Raw genomic sequence first — 20,024 nt, forward strand, 5'->3', positions numbered from 1 at the left:
TCCAGGTCAGGGGTCCGTTTCAAGGGGCGGGGAGTTGGGGGCGGTGCTTTCTCTGACCGAGACGGAAGTGTCGTCTTGTTGTTTTGGAGCCATGGAGGCGAACGGCGAGAGTCACAAGGTGAGTGGCGAAAAAGAGAGCGAGCGAGCGAGCGAGGGGGAGACAGGCAGAGGGGGAAGCGGCCACGGTATCAATGGTGGGGGGATGGGGGGTAACGTCATTATATCCTGGCAGTATGAGATCGCAATTGCTTTACTGACTGAATACTTTCTGCATTATAGTAGAAATCCTCTCCTCTTTCTGTCTCTCTCCTCCCTTAACTCCCTCCCTTTTCTTCTCTCTCGATGTCAGACTCTCTCTGACTCACCCACTCTCTCCTTTTGTCTCTTAATTTCTCGCTCTCTTGCCCTTTCTTTATTCTTCGTCTTGTCTATTGAATTATTATTCCTTATTACAGCGCACACACACACACACACACACACACACAATACAGTACAGTACAGTACAGGCCAGGCACACAATACAGTACAGACACATACAGTACAGTACAGATGCACAGTATATTACAGTACAGACACAATGCAGTATGGACGCTAAATTACAGTATAGACACACAGTACAGTGCAATACAGACACACAGTAAACTACAGTTCAGATACACAATACAGTACGGATACACTGTACATTACAGTACAGACACACCATACAGTACAGAAACAGTAAATTACAGATGAACACAATACAGTACAGACACACAGTAACAGTACAGTCATACAATACAGTACAGACACAAAGTACATTACAGACACAAATAATTACAGTTATGGACACTGTAAATTACACTACAGACACTGTAAATTACAGACGAACACAGTCCAGTACAGACACGCACAATACTACAGAGACAGTCTCTCTCTGTCTCTTTCTCTTTCTCTCTCTCTGTCCCTCACATTCCTACTAATTCTACTATTCCAGGGCTGCGTCTGTCTGTCTGTGTGTGTGTGTTTGTCAAAAGTATAACACCTCCTAATACAATACAGCCACAGTGCCACACAACCAGCACAGTGTATTACATTACAATACACTTCACATCATCAGTGTTGTTGTCAGTGTACTGTGTGTGCCTGTGAGTCAATCAATCATCTCCTTTTATTTAGTATAGTATGGTGTGGGTGTGCGTGTGAGTGTGTCTGTTCCTGAGTCTGTGAGCATGCGAGCATGCATGAGTGTCTTTGTGTGTCTGTGTGTGTGACTGTGTGTGAGTGTTTGTGTTGTTACAGTGTATAACAGTGTTGTCAGACTGTTTGAGAATAATGATTTGTTGTTACATCGTTATTACTGTGTTGTTGTTTGTTACTGTGTTGTCATACTGTGTTTGAGAAGGTGAGTGTTGGTACAATGTTATTGCAGTGCAAATACTGTGCTTTCAGGTTGTGTTTCAGAAGGGTGTTTTTTTTTACATTGTTCTAAGTGTTATTACTTTGTTAGATGAATTTGAGTGAGAATGGGTGTGTGTGTTGATACAGTGTTATTACACTATGATTACTATGTTGTCAGGTGGGGTTAAATAAGTGGTGTGTGTTGGTATAGTGTTATTATGGTGTATTTACTGTGTTGTCAGGTATTGTTTGAGAAAGAGGGGGTGTTCCTACACACCAACGCCAAGAGGAACAACCAGGAGTCGACCATCCCTGGGACCATCCGCATCACTGAGAGAGTGAGTACTGACCAATGACAACTGAGATGTATTATTGACTGTTTATTATTCATATTGGACTATTGAGTATTGGTTATTAATTACTAACTATTGATTGTTGATAAATGACTTGAATCTTGATAAGTGACTTCAAATTATTGAGTATTGATCAGTTGATAATGGCTACCGACTGTTGACTATTGGTTATTGGTTACTGACTATTGGTCACTGAGTACTGTGCATTGAAATGTCAGTATTGATTAGAGAGTTATGCTTGGTTTATATTGGTTTATTGATTATTGATTGGTTATTGGATATTGATGGCTGTGCTGTCTACAGGGGGGGGAGCCGGCACTGGAGTGGAGCCCCCTGGAGGAGGAGAGGGGAACTGCACCCCAGGTTGTCTACAGCAAGAAGGCAAGAGGCTTAACACCCACCCATAACTCCCTATAGCCAGTTAACATGGATTGACACTCATTACTACAAAGACAGATAAGCACTGACTGACAACACTTATCATTAATTAAAACTGATTGATATTATTATTATTATTATTATTATTATTATTATTATGTATTGGCAGATTCCCTTATTCAGGGTGACTTACAGGTTACATGAGCAATACAAAAGTGCAATAATACAGTACAAAATTCAATTAAACCATTCAAAATTACAGAAGTGCAGAAGTTAAAATGTAGGGTAACGTAGTGTTAAATGTAATACTCATTAACACTGATTAACAGAGAGATAAGCACTGACTGTCTCTCCGTCTCTCTCTTTCTCTCCCTCCCTCTTTATCTCTCTCATACTTGTTCTTCTTTCTGTGCCTCCATCTCTCAGGATGGGGAGAGTGAAGAGGAGACAAACTTTGACCCCGGCTACGAGCCTGATTGGGCAGTGATCAGCACAGTGAAAACATGCACCCCTGACAGAGAGAGAGGAACTGAGAAAGGTGAACTCAGTCAGTCACTGTGTGTGCCAGTCAGTAAGCTACTGTTTTTATACTGTATTAACCCTCCCCCTTCTTTCTCCCAGGTGGCTGGTCCTCCTTCTCTCTCCCTCTCTCTGAGCTCTCCTCCCTGCGACGCTCTCGATTCTCTTTGGGTCGCAACTTCCTGGTGTTGACCAGCCAGGGTGGAGCACCCCTCCCCCCTCTGCACTTCCACAGGGGGGGCACCCGAGAGCTGCTGGCAGCCCTACAAAGATACATCATCCTAGCCCCGTAAGAGACTCACTGACTGACTGACGGACAAACTGATTGACTAAATGCTTTATTTAAATGTTAATTTACTTTATTTTAAATCAATTAAACTGTTAAAGGTCTATTTTTATTTTACTTTATTGTATTATTTATGTATTATTTTATTCTGCTGTACATCTGTTGTATGTTTACCACTCTGTAAAGTGCTCTGTGGCTACCTTGCAAAGGGCGCTATACAAATAAAATTGACTGATTGATGACTGACACCCTGACTGACTGACTCCACTCTCTCCCTCTCTCTCTCTCTCTCTCTCTCTCTCTCTCTCAGTTCTCCAGTAGATTCTCGTTTGTTCCTGGTTTATCCCCATGACTCTGGTGCCCTCTCCCAGTCGTTTGATGAACTGCAGTTGTTCGACGATGGAACATCTGACTTGGTGTCTGTGAGTCAGTCAGTCAATCAGTCAGTCTGTCAGAGAGTCAGATAGTCAGTCAGCCAGTCAGTGTATCACTCATTATTTTAACTCTATAATATTAATCTTCTCTTTCCCCCCTCCCCCTTCCTTCTCTGTCTTCATCCCTCTCACATTCTCCCTCCCTCCCGCCTTCCTTCTTTGTCTCTCAGAGATTTATACAGGACCCCTATGCCACCACCTTTGGGGGCTTCTCCAAGGTCACCAACTTCTTCCGGGGTGCCCTGCGACCCCCCCATTCCCCAGCCAATCACTGCTCGAGGGGTGGGGCTGGAGTTGATGGGGGAGGTGCCGTGGGTGGGGCCGAGGATGAGCCTGGCTTTGAGCTTATTACTTGTGTGAGTGTGAGAGCAAGAGAGAGGTAGGGAGAGAGGTGAGACGGGTGAGGGAGAGCTATTGAGAGGGAGGAGATGGAGAGAGGTGTGAGGGAGAGGGGTGGAGGAGGAGGGCAAGAGGTGTGAGGGAGAAGGATAGAGAGGGAGAGGGCTGAGGAGGAGGGAGAAGGATAGAGATGGAGACGTGGGTGTGGAGGAGCAGGGAGAGAGGGGTGAAGGAAGGAAATTACAGTAGGGGAGGAAGACAGAAGAGGAGAAATGTACAGAAAGAGGATGATGGACAGAGAAGGAGAGAGAGAGGGTTTGTGTTGATATTATCAAATTCCTGTTTCCTCTTACAAGGGGGTAGAGCTTATCCCCCGGCCTGAGGTGAAGAGGGCAGAGCCTCTGAACAAATGGGAGGAATATTTTGACGAAGAGGGTCAGCTCCAGAACCCCCAGCAAATCAAGGAGTTCATATTCAGAGGGGTACATCTGTTCACCAATCACAATCCAGTTTCTCTGTCTCTGGGGTCTATATTAGGGTCTGAGATAATCTCTCTCTCTCTCTCTCTCTCAGGGTATTGCTCCCTCGCTCCGGAAGGATGTGTGGAAGTTCTTGTTGGGGTTCTACCCATGGGAAAGCACGGCAAAGAAGAGAGAGGAGATACTGAGGAGAAAGACGTGAGGAATCCCTCCTTCCCTTCCTCTCTCCCTCCCTCTGTCTTTCTTAGTTTTATCTATTGTCTTGTCAGTTAGTTACTACGTTTACATGCATAATATTTGTTCATTCGGAATGGATATTCCAAACCAACTGTTTACATGATCGCACATTCATGAGGTTTTTGTGGGTACCTGTTTACATGTCAATCCTATAACCCAAATAGGCTACTTTGTGACTTTTACAGTGTCGTTTTGCTGTGCAGTTTGTCTTTTTTTGTTTGTCTGTTACTTTGCATTCTGTGCATCTTGCTGGCTTTAGTCATATCCTTGCAATTAAGGCAGATGCAGCAATTGCAAACTTTCTGCTATTCAGAAGACGGCAACAACATGAAGCAGAGGTATTTACTTCAAATTTCATGACCATGTACAGCAGATCAGTAAATCCAGCTTTACCCCTAAGAGTGACATGTCACCAGTGGGTGAAAGTGTGGAGTAAGGACTGGTGGGAAAGAGTTGTGCTGCGTCTCCTTATAAGACCAGTTCTGTCTATTCGCTGCCACCGACAGTTTTTCAATAAGTCAGCTTATTCAGAGCAGACCAAGAGGAACATGCGCACTAAACGTTAACTCATTCCGATTCATGATGTAATCCGAACAAGCGTTTATATGGCTAATATTCTCCTAATTATCAAAGGTATATACCAGATCCTTTATTCAGAATGAAATTTCATTTAGAGGCTCAGTTCGGGTTGGGCTATTCTAAAATTGTTGTTTCTATGAAGGAATTTTATTCTGATTATTCATGGAATATTAGGCTGCATGTTAATGACTTAGTCAGTCAGTGTGCCAGTCATTCAGTCTGTATTTACTCTCTATATATTGTCATATTGCTGTTTCTCTTCACCACCCTGACCTCTCTCTCTCTCTCTCTCTCTCTCTCTCTCTCTCTCTCTCTCAGAGATGAGTATTTCAGGATGAAGGTGCAGTGGAAGTCAGTTAGTGAAGAGCAGGAGATGAGGAACTCTCTCCTGCGAGGATACCGAAGCCTGATTGGTCAGTGAGTCTGCCCATCACCGCCAGTCTCTGTCCCCTCTGTTATTATTACATTTATTTGTTTTAATCTGTCTCTATCTCCCTTACTCTCCCTCTCTCTCCTTCTCCCCTCCTTTCCTCCCTCCCCCAGAGCGTGACGTGAACAGGACGGACCGGAATAATCGATTCTTTGCAGGCAGTGACAGCCCCGGCCTGGGTCTCCTCCATGACGTGCTGATGACCTATTGCATGTACAACTTCGACCTGGGTGAGAAAGAGAGACTGACACAATGATTGATACACTTACTCACACACTAACTGATTCACTCACTGACTTACTGACTGAGTGATACACTACCTTGAGACTAACCACAGCTCTCTTTCCTCTTCTCTTTCCCTCCCCCTCTCTCTCTTTCTCCCTTTCAGGCTATGTCCAGGGTATGAGTGACCTGCTCTCTCCCATCCTCTTTGTCACTCAGAACGAGGTGGAGTCCTTCTGGTGCCTCACAGGCTTCATGCAGCTGGTGGTGAGGAGGGAGTCGGGGGAGACTGGGGAGGGGGAAATTGAAAGTCTGGGGTTGACAGCTGTTAAACATCCTCCTCCAGTAAAACATCAGGGAAAGATAATAGTTTTGACAGAGGCCTCTGTTTGTGCCAATATTCCTCTGGGGAAAAAAGATAATCCCAAACTACAATAATTTCTGAACAAATGTAATAAATACAGGAGCAATTCCTTTAGGAGCTCAGTTGAGGAGGGAATATCTGCTCCAAATTGCTGATAAGCACAAGATGAAAATTGTATGACTGGTACAGATGTGTGTCAGTGTACCTGTAGCTACTGACAAGCCACAGATGCAAAGATCAGTGTGTTTCACACATTTTGTTTGTTATCCGAAGACTATTGAATCCCTCCAAACTGAAAGTAGGATCAATGGATTATAGTTAATCTGCACTCTTTCAATTACAACCATGGCACAGGGCGCTGTGAAATGTTTAAGCAAAGTTGAAGTTAACTTAATTCCTTCTAGTAAATTAAAACATTTGAATGATGTATTTGCACATTCTAACAAATACTATTGAATAAGGTGTATTTGTCATAAAGGGATGCCTGTCCCTTTAAATAAATGCCAGTTGCTGCCACTTAACAATGAGCGAGAGCTCCTCAAGATGGCCACCAAGTAGAGTCTGGCCTGCAAAGGGGAGCTGCTCTCTTCCTGTCCTGTCATCTACCTGTCACACTGCCAGATTAGATATAATCAAGTATGAAGTGGTTTATATGCAACTTTAAATACATGTGTGTCAGGGCATCAGTCAGGATGGCATTTTTAATTCCTAAATGTTGACGTTTGTTGGGAATAAATTGCAGAAAAAAGACTCATCCACAGAAAGAGATAATTGACTCGTCTGTAGATGTTCATGGGAAGAATGATACATTCAAAGTGGGGAAAAGAGATACAAAATTGTAAACTGGACTAGGGGGCTAAACTATAACGAGCACAAACCTGCTCGGAGTACTTACTGGTTTCTGCAACCATTAATTCAGCTACATCTAGGGTAAACATACGCTTAAATTAATCCTGTGATTTCTCATGCGACTACTACAACTCTCATCTTTAAACTCATAAAATTGGGATATAACCCTTCAAACTATAATACCAACACAAATTCAGTGCTTTAACTCATATTTTTGTGAATTTTTTAGCAATGTGCATTAATTGAATAGAAAAGTTAATCATCATGAATTACGTACTTCTGTCGAGAAAAGTTGCCCAACACAGTTAATGGAAAGACTAATCGAGGAGTCGAGAGATTATTAATTAAGAGAGAATATTAATGCAGCAGACTACATGGCCACCTAGTGCAGGAGGAATGAATAAGCAGCCTTAGAAAGTAGGTCGCATGATAAGGCCTTGATCATAACAAAACACAAACAGAACAGTAGAAAAACACTAGAGAACATTTTTTATTTACAGTTATATTGCCCCTATGGAAGGGTGCTCACTGGCACCCCCTTCCGTCTGCGGCAGGCAGTCATATACTGGGGCACTAGGTTAATGTGTCCCTTGCTCTGTCTTGATTTTCAGTGATTTGTGTTGACCTGCTGATTTGATCTCTCTCTTTCTCTCTCTCAGCACCAGAACTTCGAGGAGTCTCAGGAGGCCATGAAGCAGCAGCTGCTGCAGCTCAACATCCTTCTGAGGACTCTGGACCCCGAGCTGTGTGATTTCCTGGGTACTGAGAGTGTGTATGTGTGTGTGTGTGTGTGTGTGCGAGTGTGTCTGTGTCTATGTTGTGTATCTATATGCATTTTGTGTTTTCCTGGATACGAGTGTCTCTTTCTCTTTGTGTCTCTCTGTCTGTCTGTCTGTTTCTCATTCCCCATGTGTATTGTGAATCCTAAACTGTCACTACCTCAATATTGACTGTCTCCCTCTCCCTCAGACTCTCAGGACTCTGGCTCTCTGTGCTTCACTTTCCGGTGGCTTCTGATCTGGTTCAAGAGGGAGTTCAGCTTCGAGGACATTCTGACACTGTGGGAGGTCAGACTGGCAGACTGACTGACTGACTGACTTATTCCCATTAATATATACTGTGCCATGTGTAACTGTCACGCTTGGAGCTGTCAGGGGTGTAGGACCCAAGATGCAGAGCACCAGAGTGTCATAGTCAAACAAACTGGGGTCAATGGCCGGCAATAAAAACAACAAAGGCCAAGGGGAATTACGAAGTCAAAAAGGCAGGCGTAAAGTTCAAACGGTTGGGCAAACAGGGTAAATCAGGAAATCCAATAATCAGGGTACAGAGAATCAGGCACTAGTCAAAAACAAAGGGCAGGGTAAATATAAATGCTCAGATTGATACTAGTAGTAAGCAAGACTTCACGATTAACTCTGTGAGTGAGGGGTATATGTACCGAGCAAAATGACTTGACGGGTATATATATGGAGCAACATGACTGGAGGAGACAAGGGGCAGGTGGGTTAATTGATGGATAATCAGGGAGAACTTGACCTAAAGCAACCTAGGAAAAGACTGGGAGAGGACAAAAATAAGAAAATGGTGACCTCTGATGACATAACGGAGAATTTGTCAAGGTGGGGATCTCATAGTAACATTCCTTGGATCTGTTGTCCTCTTTCTGCAGGTGATGTGGACTGGTCTGCCCTGTTCTAACTTTCACTTGCTGGTGGCCTGTGGCATTCTGACCTCCCAGAGGGTGGCTCTGATGGGATCAGACTACGACTTTAACATGATACTGAAGGTAGGAGTAGAGAAGCTGTCAATTATTAGTATTATTATTATTGTTGTGGTCAGATTCATAACTGTCTACAATAATGAACAATGTGCTCAAATAAAAGTTTATAATTACAAAAAATTGCTTAATTCAGTTTTATTGGTCTCAGAAGCAGTAAACAAAAAACATTCCTCATTTGACTTCCTTAAAAGCTCTCTAATTTAATCAGCACTTTCAGCGAGCAGCCTTTTTCCCATCTGCTCTTAGAGACGGGTTTTTCTTTTACCCAATAAATTGGTTGCGCGATTGATTGGTTAATACTCACAACAAACATCTCTGCTTTTGGTTAAGACAGTTCGTTGCTATGTAGAATTGTCCAATAAAAATATTTGTAAGACTAAAGTGGGGGTGGAAGTTTGGGCCGAAAATCCTCTAGAAACATGACAGCGTGGGCTGAAATCGGCCCTATAGTCCTCTGAGGGGGCCTAATGTGTGCCAAGAAATCACCACACCATTACACCACCACCACCAGCCTGTACCATTGACGCAAGGCAGGATGGATCCATGGATTCATGTGATTTACTCCAAATTCTGACCCTACCATCTGCATGTTACTGCAGAAATCGAGATTCATTAGACCAGGTGACGTTTTTCCAATCTTCAGTCTTCAATCTTCACACATGATTGGTGATCACGTGTCCACTGTAACCTCATCTTCCTGTTCTTGGCTAACAGGAGTGGAACCCGGAGTGGTCTTCTGCTGCTGTAGCCCATCTGCTTCAAGGTTCGACACCAGTGTTGTAAAGGTCTTTCCGTCAGCTTGAATGAGTCTGGCCATTCTAATCTGACCTCTCTCATTAACAAGTTGTTTTCGTCCACAGAACTACTGTTCACTGGATGTTTTTTGTTTATCACACCATTCTCTGTAAACTCTAGAGACTGTACAGTGTGTGAAATCCCAAGAGGTCAGCTGTTTCTGAGATGCTGAAACCGCCACGTCTGGGACCAATAATCATACGACAGTCAAAGTCGCTTAGATCACGCGTCTTCCCCATTCTAATGTTTGGTCAAACAATAACTAAATCTCTTGACTATGGCTGCATGCTTTATGTATTGAGTTGCAGCCACATGATTAGCTGTTTGGCTGTTTGCGTTAACGAGCAGGTGTACCATGGCTACTGAGTGTATAACTTCATATTATTCATATAATATTGCATTACAATTCCAGGTGTATAATAATTCCTGTAGAGCATTCAATATATTCTCAGTTATTTCATAGTATTTAATATAACCTTTCAAATTACAATTTGTAAACTGGTTATTATTATTATTATTATTATTATTATTATTTTATATATATATATATATATATATATATATATATTTCCTGTCAATTTCATCTATGTACACTATTCATAAATTACAAATATGTTGTCGATGTCAAAAACAAATGTTTATATATATATATATATATATATATATATATAAATTTGGTTATGAATAGTTCAGTTACAAAATGTGTCAATACATTCATACATTTTGTGATTTATCACATTTTGTTCCGCTTAGTATGGTACTTTCCATAGTTATTCCAAAGCTGAAGTAGGACTAAGTTAGTCCCTTACTTAGTCTCCTCTAGAGGGCAGCAGCAGTTATTTTGGGGTTTGTTGCAATGGAGACCTTTTTTATTCCACAACTGGGGACTAACTTCAGTCGCTCAGTTTGTTGCAGTTTACCCAATATTACTATTTTTGTTTTTGTTGTTCTTTTTGTTTTTAATAATTTTATTATTGTTATCGCTAGTAGTAGTATTGTTATTATGACTGTACAGTGCTGCATTTTGCCTCTCTGCCTGAAATTGTAGGGGCGCTGTTTCTAGATTAAAATATCAGTGATTCTCTCTTTCCATCTCTCCCTCTGTCTGTCTCTCCCTCCCTCCCTCTCTCAGCACATCAATGATCTGTCAATGCAGTTGGATGTGTCCTATGTACTCTGCTGTGCTGAGGGCATCTACACCCAGCTGAGCTCCTCTCCTGTAAGACTTTGTGTGTTTGCCTGTGTGAGCCTGTGTGAGCCCATCTGAGCCTGTGTATGTCTGTGTGAGCCTGTGTGTGTGTGTGTGTGTGTTGGTGTGTGAGTCGGTCAATTACATCTTTCTCTCTCTCCCTCTCTCAGGATGTGTCTGCCAAAGTCCGGGAGGTTTTGGGTCTCTGTCCCCTCCCTGTCCAGTCAGGCATCTCAGAGCGTAGTTCCAGCAGCCCTCTCATCCAATCAGAATCCACCACCACCACCTCCAGCCAATTAGGGGCCGTGACCGAGGTCCAGCACCCGCCCCCTACCTACCCTTAACCCTTTGATTTGTGACCTGCAGTGCATGTGTGTTGCTGGGGTCTAGCTGTGAATGTCTCTCAATGTATTGATTAATAAAGGGTGTGTCATAACTATATAATTATTTACACTACACTCACTACACTGCGAGACAGTCATGGTTTGATTATATCAGTTCTGTTCAGGGCAGTGGCTTCAGATAACATTGTCACTATGTCTCTCTGTGTGTCTATCTGTGGCTCTCTGTGTGTTTCTCTGTGTCTGTCTGTGTCTCTCCCTATCTCTGTTTCTCTAAGTCTCTCTGTCTGTCTCTCTTTTTAAATATATCATGATTTGTAGAGTTGATTTGAGGTCAAAAGTCAACATGATGGTCTATCCAGTTTGGAGACCTCCACCTACAATAACACACACAAAGACACATACTCTTACCATATATAAGCACACATATAATCCTCTATAATCAATTTTCCTGTCTTCCAATGGCAGTAATTGTGTCCGCTGGAGCAGGGTTGCAACAGGAATGTCAGGGGCGTTTCCTGCGCTGTTGTCTAAGAACCTGTGTTAATCTCTGTGAGACCAGCACGGTGGGCTTGCTGTGACGTTTTTCTGTAGCGTCACTGTGTTGTTTGTCTTGGCCGAATAAAAGACCATTGAATCTGCCCACTGTTTGGCTGCAGTCTGGTTCTTGCTGTGTGGTTGCAAGCATGGTGCAAAGCAGTGATCGGTAGCCTCTGCTGGAAGTGCAACTGCGCAGGAATACTGTGAGTTAATGAGGACTGTGGTCTGAACTGCAGCAATAATAATACAAATGGTGTGAATGATCATATTAATAAAGAAACTGGGACCTATTTGGAGCTACAATTCTATGAGAGACGTGAAGCAATGAAAAGCATTATTACTATTATATACCAATCAGCCATAACATTATGACCACTGACAGATGAAGTGAATAACACTGATAATCTCGTTATCATGGCACCTTGTCAGTGGGTGGGATATATTAGGCAGCAAGTGAACATTTTGTCCTCAAAGTTGATGTGTTAGAAGCAGGACAAATTGGCAAGCATAAGGATCTGAGCAACTTTGACAAGGTTCAAATTGTGATGGCTAGACGACCGGGTCAGAGCATCTCCAAAACTGCAGCTCTTGTGGGGTGTTCCCGGTCTGTAGTGGTCAGTACCTATCAAAAGTGGTCCAAGGAAGGAAAAGCGGTGAACCGGCGACAGGGTCATGGGCGGCCAAGGCTCTTTGATGCATGTGGGGAGCGAAGGCTGGCCCGTGTGGTCTGATCCAACAGACGAGCTACTGTAGCTCAAATTGCTGAAAAAGTTAATGCTGGTTCTAATAGAAAGGTGTCAGAACACACAGTGCATCGCAGTTTGTTGCATATGGGGCTGCGTAGCTGCAGACCAGTCAGGGTGCCCATGCTGACCTCTGTCCACTGCCGAAAATGCCTACAATGAGTACGTGAGCATCAGAACTGGACCACAGAGCAATGAAAGAAGGTGGCCTGGTCTGATGAATCACATTTTCTTTTACATCATGTGGATGGCCGGGTGCGTGTGCGTCGCTTACCTGGAGAACACGGCACCAAGATCCACTATGGGAAGAAGGCAAGCCGGCGGAGGCAGTGTGATGCTTTGGGCAATGTTCTGCTGGGAAACCTTGGGTCCTGTCATTCATGTGGATGTTACTTTGACATGTACCACCTACCTTAGCATTGTTGCAGACCATGTACACCCTTTCATGGAAATGGTATTCCCTGATGGTATTGGCCTCTTTCAGCAGGATAATGCACCCTTCCACAAAACAAAAATGGTTCAGTAATGGTTTGAGGAACACAACAACAAGTTCAAGGTGTTGATTTGGCCTCCAAATACCCCAGATCTCAATCCAATCGAGCATCTGTGGGATGTGCTGGACAAACAAGTCTGATCCATGGAGGCCCCACCTCGCAACTTACAGGACTTAAAGGATCTGCTGCTAACGTCTTGGTGTCAGATACCACAGCACACCTTCAGAGGTCTAGTGGAGTCCATGCCTCGACGGGTCAGGGCTGTTTTTGCGGCAAAAGGGGGACCCACACAATATTAGGCAGGTGGTCATAATGTTATGGCTGATTGGTGTATAACAACATTTCTAATTGATTACAGCAAACCCTCAGTCTATGGAGAAGGCCGACAGCAGCAGTAATAATGACATAATTATTACAACAACTAGAATTGAAAGGACCTGAAGAGACTTTATCTGCATATGACAGTACTTTGCATGATATATTGCTTGCTAGGTATTATTTCTATGGTGGGCTGCAGGTTCATATCATATTTTAATCACAGCAGCAGTAGTGTTGTTCTGGTTAGGAGTTGTGTGCATCAGGAGTAGTGTGTAACAGTAAGCAGATTAGTAGCTGTAGTATAAAGCAGGTGTGTTCATGTTCGTGGTACTATGTATGTTACTATAAGTATATGTAAGTATTATTTTTATTACCATTATTAATGATCATACAATGGAAGTAGCCCCAAGTGTAATGAAACTGTTTTTACATCATAAAACCTGTATAATATGCAAATATGAGCTCAATAAGAAAGAGGAAGCTTAAAAATGTCATGGGAACAAGAAATGTCTTATAGGACCATGGGCCCAATATGAGGCTTTGACACTTCTGACCCCTACAAGACTATAGTGTGGTGTACTCTGGTAAAAATATAGCCAGGTTTCCATAAAATATGGTGAAGTACACATCATATGGGCCAAAGACTATTTCTCTTGTCCCCTATGATACACACCCGTCCCCCATGACACCCATTGCGCTCTTTAATGACTGACTGATACAGACTGAGACACTAATAGACTGTATCACGGCTATTACTAAACTACAGTGTAGTGTCAACGCTGTCATCCCACTGCTCAAGAAACCAACCCTTGACGCCACCTCTCCTCAGAACTACCGCCCTTGTCTCCCTACTCCCCTTCCTCTCAAAGACTCTCGAGCAGGCGGTCCACCGTCAGCTCTCTGACTTTCTGTCCCAACACTCACTCCTTGATCCTCTGCAATCCGGCTTCCGCACAGCTCACTCCACTGAGACAGCTCTCCTGGCAGTCACTGACTCCCTTAGCTGTGCTCGAGCGGCCTCCCTCTCCTCAGTCCTCATCCTCCTTGACCTCTCCGCAGCATTTGACACCGTTGATCACTCCATTCTCCTCTCCTGCCTCGCTGACCTTGGAATCTCTGGGACGGCTCTCACCTGGTTCTCCTCCTACCTCAGTGACCGGTCCTACCAAGTGACATGGCGAGGCTCCTCATCCACCCCCCAGCCTCTCCTCACAGGCGTTCCCCAAGGCTCCGTCCTGGGCCCGCTCCTGTTCTCTCTCTACATTCGCTCCTTGGGCCCCCTCATCACTTCCCATGGTTTCCCCTACCACTTCTACGCTGATGATGCCCAGATCTTCCTGTCTTTTCCTTCTTCTGACCCTCTCATCCCCTCTCGCATCTCTTCCTGCTTGTCTGCTATTTCCACCTGGATGCACTCACACCACCTCAAGCTCGACCTCTCCAAATCGGATCTCCTGTTTTTCCCCCACTCTTCCTCACCTTCTGCTGACCTCCCCATCTCAATCCGCTTGGAATCCACCACACTCTCTCCTTCTTCCACTAAAAATCTAGGAGTCACCCTCGATCCTGCGCTCTCCTACACTCGGCACATCACCACGCTGACACGCACCTGTAGATTCTTCCTGAGCAACATACGCCGGATCCGTATCTTTCTCACCAACTACTCGACTCTGCTGCTCGTCCAGTCACTGGTCCTCTCCCACTTGGACTACTGCAACTCCCTCCTGGCCAGCCTGCCTGCATCTACTACCCGTCTGCTCCAGCTCATCCAGAACTCTGAGGCTCGTCTGGTATTCTCTCTGCCATGGTTTGCACACGCTACTCCACTGCTCCGCTCCCTCCACTGGCTCCTGATACCGGCACGCATTCAGTTCAAGACATTGACCCTCACCTACCGCTGTCTCGACCACACTGCACCAAGCTACCTTCAGTCACTCGTCTCTCCATACATCCCCTCCAGACCACTGCGCTCCTCCAGTACCAGAAGACTAACTCTACCTCCTCTCCACTCTCCTTCCTCCAGAGCCCACTCCTTCTCATCCCTGGCCCCTAAATGGTGGAACGACCTGCCCACCGAAGTCAAAACAGCAGAGTCCTTGACCTCATTCCGGCGCTTACTCAAGACTCATCTTTTCTGACAGTACTTGTAATATTAGTCCTTTTATCCCTGCTAGATAGCACTTCACAGTTTTTATTATGCTTCTTGCGTTCTTGATTTGTTTTCCTCCTTGCTCCCTTTCCCATAACCCCTGACTGTGACCCTACATCTTGACAGCACTTAGCTTTCACCGTCCAGGATGTAGGACCTCACTTACTGTACTTGTGTAAATTGTAATTTGGAATTTGTAAAATGTATTATCTTGAATTGCTATGATTTAGTTAAATTGAATTTGTAATGATTGATGCCTTGTACTTACTGTATTTTTGCACTTATGTTGTATGTCGCACTGGATAAATAAAAAAAATATAAAATAAATAAATAAATAAATAATAATAATAATAATAAAAAAAATAATAAAAAAAAAAAAAAAATAATAATAATAATAATAATAATAATAATAATAATAATAATAAAAAAAACGCTTCTGAGGTACAGATACATAACTGACACAGCAGCACGGCCACAAACCTGCTTTGCTGTTATCTCTTGATCCCATTGTTTTTGTGATTTAACCCTTCTTTATTCATTTATTTTTAAGCGCACGTTGGAGCTATCTGTCACTTTCATGTCTGTGTGTTAAGGTACAACGCTTCAGTTGAAGCAACCCTGCGGATTCCCCAGTGAATCAGGTACCCCAGTCAGCGCTTCCAGCAACAGAGGAGACTTTTCAGCAGGAGACGAGCGCTCGGGAAGAAAAAGTCACAGACACCGAAGTCTGTTAGTTTATCTTCAGTTTATTGAAAGTTTCACACAGCCTTTTATACATTTACAAGCAGTATTTCAAAGGAGTTTCGGGGCCATCCTGAAACTGGATGATATTTTCTTGGCACATGTCCCGGGGCAGTTCTGAGACACGGGAAGCAATAATTGATAAGGTATTCTTTCTAATTAGTTCAAGCATGGAGGCATTCATATCAAGGACACAGTACACAGCACGAGAAACAATATTTCATGAAGTATTCTTTGTAATTAGTCCAGAAAGGGAGGCATTGATATCAAGGACGCAGTACACACTGTGCTGAGAAAAACATGTTATAGATAATTTCGGTTCGTTACCCAAAGAATTTGCCAGAGCAGCAGAAATTTTTCATCTGCCATACAGATAAGTCTGAGCAGAGAAATCCTAATAAGAACAAGTTTTAACTAGTAACTTACTGGAAAGTTTCTTATATTTTCTAACAGTTATACAGTGGGTATATACAATAAATAGGGGGCAATTTTACCCCAACACTGTGTCTGCTGCCACACAACTGCCCTATCATATCCCTGTTGTATCATTATATTTGAAAATGGTCAGTTTGTTTGCTATGTAAACAATGAGACAAGAGTGAAATTAATGAATGAAATGTGAATTAAACTGTGGTCCACATGACCAACACCATAACCTAGATGTGCAGAACAGTACACATTTCTGCCCATAGAGCAGGGATGGCGAACCTTTTTTGAATGGAGTGCCCAAAGTCTGCTTTGCATACTTTGCTAAGTGCCAAAGGGTGCCAATGATAAATTAGGGATATAAAAGTTCATACAGGGGCTAAACGGCACTTTTTTGTAACCTATATATACACACACACCGATCAGCCATTACATTATGACCACCTGCGTAATATTGTGTAGGTCCCCCTTTTGCCGCCAAAACAGCCCTGACCCGTCGAGGCATGGACTGCACTAGACCTCTGAAGGTGTGCTGTGGTATCTGGCACCAAGACATTAGCAGCAGATACTTTAAGTCCTGTAAGTTGCAAGGTGGAGCCTCCATGGATCAGACTTGTTTGTCCAGCACATCTATTTTGGACAATGAGAATCTTTAATCCTCATTCAAATTAAATCAATTAATCTTAATTGTATATAGTGGAACACCATACCAAAGCATATCACATTAAAGAATATAGAATAAGTGCATCATACAATTAATACATCATTTAAATGTTGCAGTATTGCTACAGTGCAGTCAAATACATGAATCACATTTCATCACACTTTAAGTTTGAGGGTTATAATGTTAAAGTACATTTAAAAACCCCATAAAATCTACAATCTACCCCCAAAACAAAGTCCCACAGATTCTCCCATTGCTCTGCCGTTACAAGAAGTAGACGTTTGTTCATTTGGCTGCATTAGTAACCCTTCCATATTGTTTTGCGTTATGTTTGGACAATGCACCTTCTTTTTTTTTTCAACGTATATTTACTTAATATCTACTGGTTTTACATTTTGTAAAATAACAAAAACTGGTAGACTAATATACATTATGTGGCACTTAGACTAAAATATTGCAGTGGTATTAATCTACCGTGAGTATGAATGTGCACAAATGTACTCTACATCTTCTACATCAAAGGCATAATTTACTTATTTTTGAGAATTTACAGCTTTCTTTTGCCAACTTTATGAAGTTTTTAAATTATGAGTGTTAAATATGAATGCTTGTGGCCATCTCTCCATGTGATAGATACCGGAAAACAAAATGCTTTCCCCCCGCGTGTTAACAGACACATCCATTGCTGATGACAATTTATCACAACAGCACAGACTTACAGTTTCTATTATCTTCCTCCTGCTCCCAGAGCATCATAAACAACATCATAACATTAACATCTCGTTCGTGAAGTGCAGATTTTCGCAGTTCTGCGCGGATCTGCGCAGCTCCACCAATGGGAGCGGAGGATTGTGCAGTTCTCCACATAACTTGCGAAAATCTGAACACAAGAACCCGACCTAAAACATGAATATTCAGAAAATAACGTGAGCACTGCTAAATTACTTGGGGCCGGTGCCATCACTGCCAAATACACTGACTGGTTTTCTGAATTGCCAATCAGTTTAGACAATTGAGGGGCACACTGGCCAAAAAAAAAAAAAAACGGAGATAGTTGCTTACTTGGCGTTCCAACCTATATGTCTCTTATTGTTTACATGCTGTATCCCCAGCTTTTAAACACACAAGACAATGGGTCAATTGCAACAGACTGTTGATGCTCCTCTGATTAGTGCGCAACTCCTTACTAAACTAGAACGAAAATTAAATACCACTTGCAATGAACTTGGTGACTGAAATTTGTCCCTAGTTGTGGACTTAAAACAGTATCCATTGGAACGAACCCCAAAATCACTGGTGTTGCCCTCTAAAGGAGATTAAGTTATGTTGTACAATATCTTCTGTGCTGTTTCTGTCTCATTGTCAGCCTCCGTACTTCTCCATCCCATTGCCCGTTGCCCTTTACCCTTTACTGGGCCTGTCCTGGTGCTGTTAATGTAAGTGGTCAATAATTTTAATAATTTCTCATGACTGATATCCCTTTTATCTAACAAGTAGCTAGATAATGAAGCGTAGCATTACAAACAATTACAAGTGTGTTATGACAATCCAACATTTATTTACTTTAGGGAAAGGGCTCAGCCTGCAGCACAGCACTCACCACAGGAATGGGTGCTTTGTGTCTGTTCATTTGTTTTATGAAAAGGCTCCCAGTTTTCGTCCGAGGCTATGCTGTTTATCTGTCTACACAAATGTCTGTAAATATATGTTAAAAATGTGTTTTTTCTCTCTCAGCAGGTGTCTCTCTCTGTGTTCCAGGTAATGAGCTGGAAAATTAGAGGTGGTGTCCACTCCTCCCTCTCTCCTCCCTCTCTCTCTCTCTCTCCCTGTCTTCCTGTCTCTGCTCTCCTCCTCCTGCTCAGTGTGTGAATACAGCTGCAGCCCATGAATACACAGCACTGTGTAACAGCCTGTCTGTGTCTATGTTTTAGTGTGTGTGAGTGTGGATGTGTCTGTATGTGTGTGTATGTGCGAGTGTGTGTTTGTGTTTGACTGCATGTGTGTGAGTGAATGTGTCAGTGGCAGCTGGTGGGTTTTTGGAAATGTGGGCAGAAACCTCTAATAAATTTCTCAAAAATAAATTACTCAAACGTGCATAAACTCAAATAACTCAAACATTTAAATAAACTTTTTCTACATAGTTCAGTATGTGTTCAGTATTTATGACTGAGTGTGTGAATAAATTATCCCCCCTAACAGATACACACTGCCAGGTGTAAAAATAAAATAAAAATAAAATTAGTTCGTTTTGCAGTTTTGGAAGTGCCCTTCATCACAGTTGCAGCCTGTCATGCACTATCCAAGAATGACATCAAATCCACTAAACCTAGAAACACTCCTGGGTTTGGCGAACCTTCATTCTCATCATGACCAGGCAAAGCTAGCTCAAAGGCAACACAAAATCTGACACAGTCCATTTTGTACAAAATACATCTGTTCCTGTCTACCTCTTTATTCTGCTTTTAATTCCATTTCTATACCCCTTATCCAGTTTGGTAGCTATGTTAACTCTGCCCAGCATTGCTAGCTTTATCTTATTCTGCATTTGTGTTGTCCAAGATGTGCTTCATGTCGCTCATCCCTCGGTCAGTACAGGCCCAATACTCCAATGCAGTTGTCCGAAACAGCAGACAACTGCACACCCGCACAGCCACGGCTTTTTCTCATGCCATGTTCTACAGAATGCCTGGTTGTACAATTTCCCCCTGTTGCTGCTTTATTGGTGTATGGCAATATTTTGCTGATCCAGGCCCTGATCTTTAATTTTTCAACAAGAGTCCTCCATTCAAACAGACTTTGCTGTTGTGGCAGCACAGTGTTTAATGGCATTTCGTGTCAGGTTATGGTTTACTGTAACAATGGGAAGGGCACTGTTATCTCTCAGGGCAGGCTGCTATACAATAGGAGTAGAGTAGTTAAACTGCTTTTTGAGCCTACCTACACAGTGTAAACAGATCCCTCTCCAAATATCAACTGTTAATCAAAATTACAGACA

At 42.9% G+C, this 20,024-nt stretch overlaps 1 protein-coding gene across 3 annotated transcripts; it reads left to right on the forward strand.

Annotated features, from left to right (window-relative positions):
- Nucleotides 1-25: 25 nt before the first annotated feature.
- On the forward strand, nt 26-11,596 carry tbc1d17 (TBC1 domain family, member 17). 3 transcript variants are annotated; one of them, XM_066708744.1, is made up of 17 exons: nt 27-118; nt 1,620-1,715; nt 2,034-2,111; nt 2,535-2,646; nt 2,730-2,916; nt 3,224-3,335; nt 3,518-3,703; nt 4,043-4,168; nt 4,260-4,363; nt 5,300-5,394; nt 5,525-5,641; nt 5,800-5,900; nt 7,506-7,605; nt 7,816-7,913; nt 8,519-8,635; nt 10,557-10,643; nt 10,784-11,596. In XM_066708744.1, exons 1-17 carry the CDS (start codon nt 92-94, stop codon nt 10,955-10,957), a joined length of 1,917 nt encoding a protein of 638 aa, XP_066564841.1. In that variant the 5' UTR covers nt 27-91; the 3' UTR covers nt 10,958-11,596. The 3 variants fall into 3 exon arrangements, with proteins under 3 accessions (XP_066564844.1, XP_066564841.1, XP_066564843.1); XM_066708747.1 differs by lacking the exons at nt 10,557-10,643; nt 10,784-11,596 and adding an exon at nt 9,344-9,794 and having other exon boundaries at nt 26-118; XM_066708746.1 differs by lacking the exon at nt 3,518-3,703.
- The last annotated feature ends 8,428 nt before the right edge of the window (nt 11,597-20,024 follow it).

This window comes from Amia ocellicauda, chromosome 7, assembly GCF_036373705.1.
Source record: "Amia ocellicauda isolate fAmiCal2 chromosome 7, fAmiCal2.hap1, whole genome shotgun sequence".
Lineage (NCBI taxonomy): Eukaryota > Metazoa > Chordata > Actinopteri > Amiiformes > Amiidae > Amia > Amia ocellicauda.